Genomic DNA, 15,727 nt, shown 5'->3' with positions numbered 1-15,727 from the left:
TTTTAATAATCATTGAAATCGTGGAGATTATAATAGTGAACGTATTTTATACAAGCGAATTATTTTCATCAACAACACAAGATAATTGATAATTTAACAAAAAATTGATAAGATATTCACAAAGCAACAATATTATTAGAATAATCAGTGATGGTGAAACAATAACAACACAAGAAAATGGCTAATTTAACGCAAAATTATAAGATATTCATAATATTAGTCAATTTTTTGATAATTTTACTTCGGTTTGTGTCTCATTAATACCGTAAAATGATAGCGTTTTGTAGTGCATACGGTAAGGTACTGCGACACTATCCATCGGCAAAGAATGTATTCAGTTAATTCCCTATAGAGGCCAGCTGTTTCTAATATTATCATACAAATACATATACATATGTTGCAAGTGGCATTCTGAGTCCATGCTGTTGTATCATATGAATTTTGAAAGTAAATTGAGAGAGACACATCATATGTTTGCACGTACTACGTAAAGAAATTAAGCTACAATATAGCGTTCGCGTTGAGTACAAGTGTGACGGTGAAGATATGGCGTCAGACATTTCACAATGGGTTAACAAACACGGTAGCTGGACCGTAACTAGTCTTATTCACAATATACATTTGAGTACACATTTAACACATTACTATAGTACAGGGTGGACAGATCTGCTTCATGCGCGACTTGCATATCAAACAATCTCATCTCATCACAAAAAATTCAAAATACGAATTTATGAAGTCACAATAAAATGTTGATCATTGAATGAAGTTTAATATTGTGTAATGATACGATGCACTTTCATGAGAGTTGCAAGGTGTTTGAATTTTGTGTTGCTCTAATTCTAATTAAACTTGGAGCTTGTTGTACAAAAGATGTTCACCGTTATAAGCTACAATGACTTCAATGAATAATGAAAAAATATTATTAATAATATTTATTATTATTCGAAAGTTAGAACCAAAGTAATATTATTTGAAAAATGGAATATTTTAAGCATATTTAAATCATGTTTTGCTGCTTATAACAACGTAAGCTGAATATTTTCATCAACAACACGAGATAATTGCTAATTTCACAATGATAACATATTCACAACAAAACAACGCGTAGAGCTCCCTTGAGATCCTGGCATACTTTCTCGACATTTACTAATCGTTCAGAACAACGCATAGAGCTCCCTTGAGATCCTGGCAGACTTTCTCGATATTAGAATCCCTTTTTTGATTTGCGACGTAAAAGCAATACCAGTTTCGCATACATGAGCATATGATTGCGAATAAACCGAAAATTGTTTTATTAAAATTCAAATCATGTAGATTATAACAGTGAACGTCTTTTGTACAAACTAATTCATCAACAACACAAGATTATCGATAATTTAACTAAAATCAATAGGATATTTACAAAGCAACAATATTATTAAAAAGATATTCACCGTTCACCGACAATGATTTCAATGAATAATGAAAAAAATATAATAATTATTATTTCAAAGTAAGAACCAATGTAAAAATATTTTTAAAAACTGGAATATTTAAAACATATTTAAATCATGTTTTGGTGCTTTAACAACGTAGGCTGATTTTTTTCATCAACATGCGATACTTGCTATTTTCACAATGATTAGATATTCACAATATTAGCCAATTTTTATATTATTACTTTGTGAGATTTATTTCAATTATTTTTATTAATCATTGAAATCATGTAGATTATAACAGTGAACGTCTTCAAACAAATTCATCAACAACACAAGATATTCAATAAACTAAATTTTTTTATTAATTATTCCCAATAATTAGCTTTTCAAGACGCATGCACATATTTCTGACCAAGGCATAGATGTCTCAACTCACGAAATAGATAATCGATAATTTAACTAAACTCAATAAGATATTCACAAAGCAACAATATTATTAAAAAGGTGTTCACCCGTTATAAGCTACAATGATTTCAATGAATAAAAATATAATAAATATTATTCCAAAGTTAGAAACAAAGTAATAATATTTAAAAACTGCAATCTCTAAAAATTATTTTAATCCTGTTTTGGTGCAACAACGTAAGCTGATCATTTTCATTAACAACATGAGATAATTGCTAATTTCACAATGATTAGATATTCGCAATATTAAATAATTTTTATCTTATTACTTTGTGAGATTTATTTAAACTATTTTTATTAAACATTGAAATCATATAAATTACAGTGAACGTCTTCAAACAATGAAACAGTGAAACAGTGAAACAGTGAACGTCTTCAAACTAATTCATGAACAACACAAGATAATCTATAAACTAAAGAAATTTTAATAATCATGAAAATGTTTACAACTGGGTGGCAATGACGCGACAAATTAGCGCGCGGGCGGGCGGTGCGTCGCGACAATTTATTAATAGCGGCGTGGCTGCGGCGGCGGCGGTAAATGTAATAATTACGTTATTATGTTAATTGCCGACTGAGACAACGTCATTTCTCGCTCTCGTACTACGCAATCATCATGTGCAACCCTAAGCCAATCATAATGACGTAATCATCAGCGTTATTGGACTGGAACTATGCCATCTCTCACACAACCAAAACATCTCTCGTATTGGAACCACGCCCACATTGCGCTGCGTTCTGATTGGATAACAGATGTCACGTGATCAAATACTCGATGACTATTGGTCGGCGTATAAACCCCGTGTATTATACTACTGGCGTACTTGTAGTTCAGGAAACTCAACTTGTAAGTGTTGTCACCAACGACGTTTGTTTTTGTTTGTGGTATTCATGGTGTTTGTCGACTACTATGGTCATTTACACCAGGCCGATATTGTTCATACTTTCCGTAACTGCCGACTTATAGCACGGCCCACCTATAGGCTTTTTGTAAGACACCGCTTACGCGGATGAGGTGGCGAGGAGGAGCCTAGGTAAACCTCCAACACTTAGGTATCGGAATTATTAAGTCGACCTCGATCGGACTCGAACCCGCACCCATTGGTGATGCAGCCGCGGATTATGCCACACTCACCAACGAAGTGAACTCATACGGTCCTCATAAATCAATCCAACAGTGTTGATTAAAATTTTGGAGTGATTGCATTATTGGAGATGCAGACAAATTTAGAGCGGAGTTGGTCGATGCCGATATTTCTACGGATACAGATATCGGTAGGCATCTACAACTAACCAACATAAAAGGTTTATTGCGTAATTAATAATAGCTTACAGCGCAGTCGCGTGTGAAGGCCGGTCCGTCCACGTTGTCCTATAACTACACAGTAATGTTACTAGAAAGCTCTTCATGAAACAAGGTTTGTGAAATGATAAGATATATGCAGTGATTGAATGAGCGATCCATATGTGACATATAAAGGCCGAAGCCAGTCAAGTACAATTGACCCGGATGTACTGCTTGTCTTTTCTCTCATTAGCATAAAAGTATGATATGTCCCTCCTTAGCACAGTCATCTCATGGATAACGGCGACTGCAATCAGAAATCTATACGTGTTCGTTCGATTCTGCAGTGATGTTCTGTATTTCTAAAAAAAAAATAGGAAGATTTTTTACTTCTCAAAGCCAGAACGATTGTCGCTTTGAATTTTCTAAAATAATCGGTGATCTGTTAATAAAATCTGTTAGAAAAATATGATCGGGATGGTACAAGTAATGAAGCGCTTGCAATATAATGCAATGACAATATACGTTTAAAGTACATCTTTGTATATTGCGTACATGTATGGGGCGTAAACCCCATATTACGTTACATATGCGGTTGGAAATTTAGGTTTTCATCAATTTTGGGCAAATGTGGACCACAATGCGGGTAAATAGAAAACAGAAAACGTTGACAACACACAGTTAAAGTATGGACTATGGTCTTTTCCCGTGACTGCGAAAATTAGAAGGGCATGAACTCATTTTCAAATAAAATGAAACAAAAGTATGATTTCATTACCAGATTGTAGTTCCGTGAGACTAGTTATGAAGAACTGTACCAGATCCTTGACCTCGGAGATGGTAGAGGTCTCGTTCATCAATTCTGCAGTAAGAATCATCGCAGTTAAGCTTTAGGACCAACTAAATGCCTGTCGTATCCCCCATGAAGCTGCTTCGCTACCACTTAACGATAGGCCAACTCGGACATCGAAAATCACGGGTAATGACATCAGATAACTGAACAACACAACATATTTGTCAATATTCATTGCCGGCAGTTACATGGTCCGGCGATGATCTTATGACTTGAAAGTATCGTCAATCAATTATTAGATTGTGACTTCAAAACTGGATTTCGAGGAGATACTGGCGGTGCTGGTATAATCGAAGATGCCGCAGAGCTGTCGAACTAAAAAATATAAGACTGCGGAGGAAACTCGGCGTAACTATGACATGAATATCCATTCCCCGACTGTGTATATAGCTATTCAGGCTGAGCGAAATTCAGACGTGATTACTCCGGCGATCCTACGCGATAGTCGCAAAATATGTTGTATTTTGCTGCGAAAATGAGATTACTGGGCAGTGAACAAAAACACAGTCATGAACATAATACATGATCGAACATTACTCACTTCTTTCGAGATTCTCGTCGATTCTCGCCAATGATCGTGTAAGATTGAGAATTTGCGTATCCAAGTCGTCCATTTGTACCGCTGGAAATGCAATTGGCAACTGGAATTAGACATATGACAACCATAATAATTGAGTTGTATAAACACATAGCGTCATTTCATTTGTATATCACTATAAATTGTGTCTCAAGAGAGTGTATCTATATTGCTGAAATACATCCGCTTATTATTATAATTTGTCATAAAGTCTTCGTCTTCAAAGCCTGACTAATTTTGGATTTCCAGAGGTGAAAATAACCTACTCATTCAGTCCAAAACTTGTGTTCTGTGTACTGCATTTAAAAACAACTGTCAACTTCGCCCAGATGCATTATTATTACCGAACAATCTAAGCACAGTGTCAATGCCTCGTTGTTTCACAGAGCTGCAACTGTTCGAAGAAATGCATATTTTTATCTTTTAGGGTAATTTTAAGAGGGTTTGAGTGCCCTTACTAGATTGCAATTTACATGTTCTGAATCAGAATGAGTGGAGCTTAAATTCAAAAACCAATTTAATTATTTTCTTCGTGGATAGTCAACTATAAGATTACCGAACCAAGTACATTTTATTTTTCCATCTGTGAAGGGTGTCTTCGGTACCTTCCAAAAGGTTATACACCCAAAATGAACTAAATTATAGCGGCTCAGGAAAATGGAACATGGACACGAGTGGCGGTATGATGATCGACAGTTGCAACACCAATAGGTTACTGATTTGAGTCTGGCAGAGGTCGACGACAGTGTTCCGAAGTGTGGGAGGTTTATCTAGGCTCCTCCTTGTCATCTAATCCGGCAAGCGTTTTCTTTAAAAAAAAACTAGATGTGGGCTGTGCTACAAGTCAGCAGATGTGCATGTGCATTCAAAATAAAGAATACGGGTCTGATGTAAATGATCCCTGTAGTTGAAAAACACCATGAATACCATAAAAACAACAAACAACCATGAAATGCCAAATCACAATGACAGCACTTAAATTTGCACACCTTTGGCGTAGCGGTTACTGAGTAATTACAATATACCTATTGTGAACCGCAACTGCGCGTGGTGTGGACTTCCTGAGGCAAATCATGAGGTCATAGATACTGCCAAAATTGTAACTTCTTTCAAACATGAATCGCTACCACGTATCACGTACCAGTGTCCAGTGTGCAAGTTGGTGTTGTTACGGTTGGCTGAGCCTTTCGGTTGATCAATTTCTCTTCTCACATTATAGCACGCAAATACGGCACGACGTAAATACATTATGAAACAAGTTTCTTTCGTGCTATGCGTCGCTTACTTATGAGTATCGAACATCGCCTCAGTGTTGCTGATAATGGACATATGCAGGCTACATATGCAAGCTACAACTTATATAGCAGTGATTAGTCAGAGTTGTGAATGTACTGTTGACCTGCACAAAAATACTACGGCAATGATCATGCCTTGTGTGTGTGCATGGGAATTGTGCACTGTCCATGTGCAGAGCACGCATATTAAAATCAATTGGGTTAAGGCCCAAATTCATTCCTTTTGGTGGCTTGCGGGCAGGATCAGTCAATGATGCCCGCATGTTACCTCCTAATCACTTGTTATTCAGTGGAACACTTCGTTACCAAGCCTATAAAGTATAAATATATTAACTTGAGGATCACCATTAACACCTTTATTCGCAAACAAAGGAATTGGTAAAAGCACGATAATTGACCTATCGTCCTATCTAACACACTTAATTTATAACAGTGACTCTAAACCGGCTAGTCTCGATATTATATGTTGATATATTTCAATGCTCCAATATAATTTTATTCGTGATTTGGTGTTGTCCCTATACGTAATTGTTTTATGCCCTTTTATTTATGTTGCCCTTTTATTTAATTGAAAGCCGATATATAGAATTGTTTTATCCGTTATTTTTTTCGTTGAGGAATACAAGAGATTTAGCTGTAAACGCGGACGCTTCTTATTTGGTTCGTCATTATATTAAATCGCTATTCGAGTTTCCACGGAAACAATTTTTGGTCGCGGCAAAATCAAGTTATAGAAATACTGCACTGAACCAACTTAACACACCGTAGAGAATGGGAGTTGTGAAAGAAATATTTTTACAGCGAATGATGTACATATTTGCATTATATTCTTTGAACGCTGTAACATATGCATACAGCATTCTGCCCATTAATTCCGTGAAAAGTCTGCGGTCCGCAAGCATTTTGTGCAGGGATATCTAGAACTCGGGGTAGGGTAGCCTACTTTGTGTATGACGTCACACGCATCGAGCCAATTAGGGCAATGTTGTGTTGCTTACTAATAAATATGTTCCAAAGAGGTGTCCTGGATGGACAAGTACATGATTTCAGCACTATCGCCCTTCGACGGGTGTCCTTGAAATAGACGCCGGAGTCACCAACCTTTTTGAGCTATACTACTTGGATACTGACTTACGAGAAGAGCTAGCAGTTACTACCGCTGTATATCCCTGCTAGGTTGAATTTCTTCACTTGTACATTCAGAGAACTGGGCAGGGTTCCGCTCCTTATCAAGAAAAGACAACTCTCTCTATGTGACTCACGCCAGCGTGCATTGCACTGCGCGATGAATCGCCACTCCTGGAATACCTAGATTCCCGGAATACCTGGATTCCCGTTAGGCCTCCGCGAGGGCGAAGACTAGCAATGCCCGGATCGAAAACTGCGTTCTGGTGCTCCTTAGGGTCGACTGACCCATAGTCAACTGCTGTTCACGTGGGACCCTTCTCCACTTCGACCTTCCAAGCCCTCATTTGCACATTTGCTACTGCGACACATCCTGTCCTGACAGGCGGCCTGGCGCCCGCGGTCACCGCGTTGGTAACCCCTGAAGTGTAGAGCGTCCAGAATTCTAGATATGCCCAACTCTGTGCCGTTATTAGAATTGGGTGTCAGTGTCACATGAAGGGTTTCATTTGAAACAAATGGTTGTTTAAAACACTTTATTTATAACATGTTTGAAACCAAGGCCTTTTTTTCAAATGTGTTTTTCAAGTTGTATAATTATGCAATATTTTGTGAATTTTTTCCAAAAAAAATTGTTGTACGAGCCTACGGACGATTACCACCCGATATAGCCGACGTATATGATATGAGATGGTTGGAACCATCAAAATAGTCGTCTCAATATCTATAGTACGTAGCTATCTCGTCAAAGGGTCTATATTTACCCTATATTTTCAATTGTCAATGCCTATCCACTATGACGTCATGGCTTAAAAAACATGTTTTTTAAACAAGGGCCTTGTTTTAAACATGTTTGCTTTACATTGATTTTTGTTTAAAATGCAACCCAAGTCACACGACGGGTCAATGACTTGTTAATGAATACGGTCAGAGTCAGACTCCAGACGCAACATTTCCATTGGACGATAATAATGTGACCTGTATGAACAATGGAATATGGTTGCAATTTGATATCTTCAGGGAATAATTTGCATGGAAGTATTTAGAAGTATATTGGCCTGTAAGGCCAAGCGCATGACGGACTTCAAGAGGTGGTGGTTAGCCTATATGAAATTAGAGACATTTAATTTTACAACGCGGTACAGTCGATAATACAGTGTCAGTATCCTGTTTTACTATTCGATCCGGCGCAATATTTCACAAATCACATAAGTGTAGTGACGTTACCAAGACATATGCCAGCAGGTCACGTAGTTTCTACACTTTCGCTTGAGAAACACATTGAAAGATTTCATCGTACCTGCATCAGTCAACCTCGTTTCAAGTGAGTTCCCATGACTGTTCGACTGAAAAATATATAATGATTATAATAATAATAGCTCGCAGCAGCTTAGGCATGTATTGTGTAGGGAAAACTCGATGCGGTTTACGAATGATTGCGCGGGTCACTTGAGTAAGTGTTGACAACCTTTGTCTAGTCAGCTAGATTGTTAAGAATCAATATAACGTGGACTGGGCGAAATTGACGAATTTTTAGTCGCGCAAAGTGCGAAAATGTTTCAAAATAATGCTCGACATTTGGTGTCTCGCGGTGTTATTTAATGGGTATAGGCCTATTTTATACTAAAGATTCCAACATTTATTAAAAATGTGTTAGCGATAATACAAGCATTTTTTAATCTACTTAAAATTCTTTCGCGGCTGACGGGCTGGATACGGCCCGTGGGACGTATGTTTGGCATCCCTGTTATAGGCCTACATTGTTTCTGTTAAGAATTCGATGTTGGGGGATGAATTTTATATATTTACAAAGAAGCTTTTGCAGTTTAATTCATAAATATTAACTCGGCGACATCACAGTCATATTTGGTAATCTGATACGAAGACGGCTCGTATTGATTGAAGACTACAACACAACAAATGACTTGCGGTTCACATATCAATCTGTTTCGAATTGTAAATTGTTAGATCCTGCAGCCGAAAGTTGAAACCATTCTCACCTGCGCTATCATGATCAACGATGCGACGGAAAGTATAAGAGACAGAATGGTAACGACGTAAAATATGATGGTTATCACATTCCGAGAACAGCGTTTCGTATCTGAAAATGGGGAATATATACGGCCCAATACAGGGTTGTAATGACTCGAGTCATGACTCGACTCGAGTCAGACTCGAGTCACGTTTTTTTTTGTGACTCGACTTGACTCGAGTCATTTTCTTGAAATGGGAAAATGACTCGACTCGACTCGAGTCAATATTTGGATTGACTCGACTTGTACTCGAGTCATTACGCATGACTCGTCTCAAGTCATTGACTCGGCTTATTTTATATGACTTGAAGATGAAGAAATTTGCGAATCGTAATGGTTAGATCAACGCATCCGACGAATTATGCCGACATCGCTATTTGTCACCACTGCTTTCGTTGCATTCGTCTGATATCAGATATGCCGCCGAATAAAACAAAGACAATGGTACATAGTAGCAATGCATTGTACAAAATCATCCAGTGATAAAGAGGTAATAGGTCCTCCGCAATAAAAGTACTCAAGACTTTTCAATTATACAAGCCATGCCAACGTTTTTACCAAAAATAATAGTAATAATTATACAAGCAAACAATCGAAGCAAAGTTCAATTAGAGCCAATGAAATGACTCAGATGGTCTAGTACTTGGAAGATACAGATAAGCTCATGTGTAGATTTGAAGGCGATGATTCTTTGCATTTTTGGGCGACTAGAAAGAATAAGTATCCAATGCTCTTCAGTGTGGTTCAAAAATACTTGTCAATTCCTGCATCTAGTGCATCAGTGGAACGTGTATTCAGTAGATGTGGATGTATTCTAACGCCATGCCACTTTAACATGTCTGAGGATCTCCTTTCGACTTAAGCATTTTTGAAGTGTAACTCATTGGTTTGATCTGCTGTCTGTGAAAACACACTATACCCTCCGTCCATTTGACGTTTTGTTAAGTATATGCATTGTGCAAGTGAGTAATAATGAATGGCTAATGTTGTGTGATGTGTGTACAATAGGGATGTTCAGAAATAACTTGCTACTTTATGAAATTGTTATGTTGCATAAAAAGAACACTGAATCTGGTTTGATTTTTAAAAAGTAGAATCAATGATATGAGAGGAGAAATTTTTGGATTTGAAAATAAATGGAGTATTTTCAGAGAGAAATTCTTTCATATAATATAATTACATAGGACTACTAGTAGTAAGCCGACTATATTTTCATATCCAAAATATTCCACTCTAATAAGTTCGCTTCTTCTGGTTGGAATTGAGCCAAATTTGCTGCGAATCATATTTTTACACAATCTAACAATATCATGAGGTATAGCCGGTAAAATTCGAAAGTCTCTATTTGTAATTAATCCAAAATTTTCTCACATAGCATTGCTTTCTATTGGTTGGAATTTAGCCAAGTTTAAGTTATTTCAGGCAATATAACAATTTTAAGTAGCCTCCTATTTGAGATTTTGTCCTTTTTTGAGAATTTTTGGTAAATGTAGCTCAAGTTCGACTAAGATAGGCCTACAGTAAATCCCTCCGGCGGCTATTTCTCGAGCTGAACAGGAGAGTTGACCATTTGTTTAGTCAACCACCTGATAATGTAAAAAATAACTGTACCTCTGCATAAACATGCATCTGTTGATTCTCTATCAGCTGGTATCTAGATGTGAATTCGTTGGTTCTCTATCAGATAGTATGTAAACGTGAATTCGTTGGTTCTCTATCAGATAGTATGTAAACGTGAATTTGTTGGTTCTCTATAAGATATTTGTCAGCTGTCGTCGATGTGCTCGTAATAAAAACTCAATGCTTCTATTTGTGATGTATCAGACTGACCAGACAGATATTTGATTTAAAGTTCTAAGATTAGTAAAGTTATCATATTGGCGGCTTGTCTCGTCTATCTGTAGCATCGGTAAATGAGGCCAGGAACTGTCCGTTATCTGTCTAAATAAACATATGCCAAGACTCCGAATGGGTCAAAATAATCATGTTTGGCAAGCACGGAATTCGATATCACCCAAGCATAATTGAAAACATAAGTTGAACATGACTTCAATACTGTGACTTGGACTCGGACTCGAGTCATAACACTATGACTCGGACTTGAGCCTTTAAACCAGTGATTCCCAAGTGCGGCCCTGAGGGCCGCATGCGGCCCCCAGCTAGCCTTCTTGCGGCCCCCAAAAAATATTACGAAATCGTGTTATGACAAAAAATTAAATTTATATTTATAAAATACACTAGCTTGGCTTAGAGTCTGGAGTTTTTAATTAAGATTGCAGGAAAGTCGTGAGTAGACTGCTATCGTTACGTCCAGTAGAACGAGCAGTAGCTATAGATATAGATAAAGACAGGACTATTAATGCCGCACGCCAAACCCCCAATGAAGGGTGGCGAGCTCGAACGGGGCTCAAAATTATTTCGTGAATTAGCATAAATTATAGAGTATTTTTTGGAAAATTTACGCATCTTTTTCAAGTTTTTTGGCTGTAGGCGTGATTTCATGCTGCCAAATATCCTGATTTTTGGGTACTCATCCCCAAGAAAAAATGCGCAAGATTTATAGAAATGGGCATTAGACATATCGGCGTTAGCCTTTACCGCGCCACGACGCACCAAGCGAGAAAACCTTGGCCGAACAGGACTGCCCTTATGTTGACCGAAAACGTCGTTATATATACAAAATACTGTCTTGGCAATCTTAACCTCACGAGACAAATACCATCCGGCAGGGAAAAATTATATTCCAGTGAAGAAATACCAATTTGAAATCGTGTACGTCACTTAGTGTAGTGAATCGAGTATTTATTTTAATGATTCGAGTCGAGTAGTAAAAGACGATATCTTCGAGTACTGAAATTATACGCTTCTCGCCACTGAAAGTTTATTTATCAACGAGAATTATAGTTTTGATACTATTTTTTACTGAGGAAGCCTTGAAACCTTGATTGGCCGTGTCGCAGCATAACGAGACGTGATACAAGCTACGAACGTTACTGGATATAACACATATCCGGAGTCATCATCATCCCACAACTTTGTGAACAAGTGCAATGATATCGGAATGGTCGAAAAAATACCAAAGTATTTATAATGTGACGGATAATAGGCATTATGTTCTTTGTGGTCGCATAAAATATGCATATTTGAACTTTGACATAATACATTATGTAGTGACGTCATAATGAGTGATACTCGAATACTCGACTCGACTCGAAGCGTAATACGTGATTCAGAATCGAATCACTCAGGTACTCGGTTTTGCCCAGCCCTACTAATGGGCCCTACAGTTTCCAAGACACCTCACTCATCTCTACCGGTAAATCTGATTACGTGAGCAGCGAGGACAAGAAATTGATATCAATATATATGCAATTGACCGATTTATCATGAATTATCGAAGATTTTCGCGCTTCGCGCTGGCTCACTTAACAGTACAACTAGTTTCGTGGCAAAAACGAACAAGGTGATAGGGATAGGTTTACCACCCTATGGGAGCTCCATACCCAAGTTTACTATTTTTTTTGGGGGGGGGGCTGATGAAGTGCTGTTTCGTTCCTGCCAACGGGTATATACGCTTGAAGATGTTTAATTATTATTAAGGGGCCCTACCTTTTCAAACACACTTCCCTCGGCTCTATACCTGTAAAACTGATTACGTGAGAAGAGAGAGGATAAAAATTGATGGCAATATATATGCAATTCCCGATCATATTGACCGATTCAATCATGAATTACAGAACATTTTTGCGCTTGGCGCGTCCAGGCGATAAAACCTGAGTCACTAAATCGCCCCGAAAGCAGCATAATTGGTAGTCCTATAGCTCACGACCGAAGCATCCGCATAATTTATCGAAAGCTAGTTTCGCACTGATTCCACAAATGCAAATTGAAATCTCGCCAGGGCAATAAAACTACTCCGAAATAGCCTCCAAAGGTCGATTGTTCTGAACAATGGGAGCGCAGCAACACAATGACCATACCAATGGTCAATGGCGTCAAGTGATTGATTGGAACAATGCCAATTTTCATATTTTGATGACATTTTGGGTCCGTTTAATTGCCCTGGTATTCGTGCGGCCCCGACCGTGCTCTGAAATTCTAAATTTGGCCCTGACACCGAAAAAGTTTGGGAACCACTGCTTTAAACGGTGACTTGGACTCGGACTCGAGTCGGTGATGAATTGAAAATGACTCGACTTGACTCGAGTCAAAACGACAAAAGTAAGATTGACTGGTGACTCGGAACCATGTGACTTGGTTACAACCCTGGCCCAATATTTCTACAGTCTCATAGGCATATATTAGGTTAGTCCTTGTATATGCAGGCATTTCATATGCCAGAGGCGCCGTAAAAGAGTTGAACGCGCCACGAATTCGTGGTATATAGCCTACCAGCGGTGGGGAACTGGTGGTCCGTGGACTGAGTCCGGTCCACGAGGAGCTTGTTACTTATCCGCAAAAGTTTGGTATACTTTTGCAAGTTAAAGGGGCACTGCACTCTAAAAATGATGTGGTCTCAAATTGAAGGGCAAAACGAAAGAAAAATTTTGGCAGCAGCCGTTTTTTTCAGAACGCCACCGTAATGGAGCTGTAATGAATTGAAATTTCCATAGTTGCAGCACGCTCCAGCAGTCACGCAGAGATCGAACTATATATAGTTGTCAGCCGATGTTATGAAGGAAATAGAATACACTAGGCCCGATTTTGACATAAATCTCCTGACTGGACATCTTCCGTTGAACGCGGTATCTAAACCACCTTGGCGTGTACGACATATTTCCTTCATAACATCGGCTGACAACTATATAAAGTTCGATCTCTGCGTGACTGCTGGAGCGTGCTGCAACTATGTAAATTTCAATTCATTACAGCTCCATTACGGTGGCGTTCTGAAAAAAACGGCTGCTGCCAAAATTTTTCTTTCGTTTTGCCCTTCAATCTGAGACCACATCATTTTTAGAGTGCAGTGCCCCTTTAAGTGAAGCTTTAAAATTATAGTGGTCAGCATGATGATCTCTTTAATCGAATTATGTGTGTTACTGCCTCATTGGTACCCTTTGCTGACTTTATTTACTTGTCCACGTTTAACATTTGTGTTTTCTGAAGATCGGTCCGCAAAGAAACCAGTCCGCAGAGCAAAAAAATGTTGCCGGCGCGGGCATGGATTATAGAGGATAAAATGTTTACTTTCACTTCTTATCAACCCTTCATAACTAATTAAAAGTTACCTAGGGTTACCATATAGTTTGCGAGTTTGTAGTTGCTTTTTGACAAAAAAAAGTCATTCTTTCTGGCCCAACGCCCGAGAGACCCCCGGGACCGTTACTTGAGTACTGATTTCCTATATCTCAGTTGAATTTTATCATACATTTAACCAAACTTTTCAAAAAAGAGGACTATAATTCTCAAAAAAGATGACATTTGGGCGTCCTCCGAAGACACTTTCAAAAATATAAAAAAGGAGGACAAATCCTCTTAGAATAGGACGTATGGTAACCAATGTTCCCTCTAATTTTTAACGAGTGTGCCCACACTCACCAACTCACTGCGCAGACCCTTGGATAACGGTGCGTAACGTAACGACTAAAGAAAAGGTCATCACTTCGGATTTTTTGTGCGCAACTTAGATTTTCTGTGCGAAGAGACCGTCTCAGCACTGCGCATTTGCGCACGTGCGCAGCTTACAGGGAACATTGATGGTAACCCTAAAGTTACTTAAAATATTAGTGAGAAAAAAATGACCAAATAATTGTCGAACAAAAGTAAAGTCCAGTGCCTCCGACGGTATACTACAATATGAATCAAATATGTGAGTTATGTCAAATCATATGATATCACGTGGAATAACTAAGCTCCTGAACTTTGTAATTTATCTTCTTGTGAATTTCAAAAAGAATGCGCTCTGTCGACTGTCTGCTTTCATGTTAATTGTTAAATTCTATTTGGAATAGTCAAATGATAAATTACCATACACCTAAATATACGCAATATATAATATAGTAGTTCACCATGTACAATTTGCAAGACGTCGCATATAACTTACGATGAATTTCTGTTATATTTTCACCAGATCGTGCCGCACCCTCCACCTCCATGCAATAAACTGAAAACCAAAAATGTTGAGGCCTAGTAGCTGCGATACCTTCCGCGAACGGAACATGATAGCTCTCAACTCACCATGCTCTGGTTCATGCTCAAGATTCTGGTCTAAACCGCGATAGTCTAATTGCTCCATTGCAACAGTATATTCACCAGAATCAAATTCCATATTCCACAAGTATATATATTTCTAGTTTTAATAGTAACAAGAAATAGGCTACTGATTCTGATGAAGAATCACCAGAAAAGGCCTAACAACACTGCATTTCAAAGTCCTTACAATGAGAGTCACTCCACAGTCCATATTTCAAGTAATGCAATGTATTTATAGTAAATGTGTTGTGACTCAGAGCCAGTGCTTTATTATCGCCGCATGTTGTTGCTATACACCGCGACATTTTTTTTATTGTCGCAATTCCTTGATGAATTTATTTCCTTGTAGCGCTGTCTGAAAAAGAATTATTGAAACTACTTAATCGTTCATTTTACATTACCGCAAGCGGTTATAGGATGGTTATTTAATAAAAGAATAAAGGAAAGCATAGTGATACACTCTTATCACTCTAGCGATACA

General features: G+C 38.1%; 1 protein-coding gene across 2 annotated transcripts; it reads right to left on the bottom strand.

Moving 5' to 3' along the window:
* Window positions 1-3,042: 3,042 nt before the first annotated feature.
* LOC145458675 (uncharacterized) lies at window positions 3,043-15,455 on the bottom strand. Of its 2 annotated transcripts, XM_080337117.1 has the most exons (7): window positions 15,232-15,451; window positions 15,098-15,157; window positions 9,022-9,122; window positions 8,322-8,367; window positions 4,566-4,646; window positions 3,950-4,033; window positions 3,043-3,533 (listed from the first exon to the last, which is right to left on the bottom strand). In XM_080337117.1, exons 1-7 carry the CDS (start codon window positions 15,320-15,322, stop codon window positions 3,493-3,495), a joined length of 504 nt encoding a protein of 167 aa, XP_080193243.1. In that variant the 5' UTR covers window positions 15,323-15,451; the 3' UTR covers window positions 3,043-3,492. The 2 variants fall into 2 exon arrangements, with proteins under 2 accessions (XP_080193243.1, XP_080193244.1); XM_080337118.1 differs by lacking the exon at window positions 15,098-15,157 and having other exon boundaries at window positions 15,232-15,455.
* Between the last annotated feature and the right edge of the window lie 272 nt (window positions 15,456-15,727).

Source organism: Botryllus schlosseri, chromosome 16, assembly GCF_051294905.1.
Source record: "Botryllus schlosseri isolate E-star chromosome 16, Bs_hap1, whole genome shotgun sequence".
Classification (NCBI taxonomy): Eukaryota; Metazoa; Chordata; class Ascidiacea; order Stolidobranchia; family Styelidae; genus Botryllus; species Botryllus schlosseri.
Note: the sequence above shows the minus strand (reverse complement) of the source record. Positions and strands in the feature narration are given on the sequence as shown.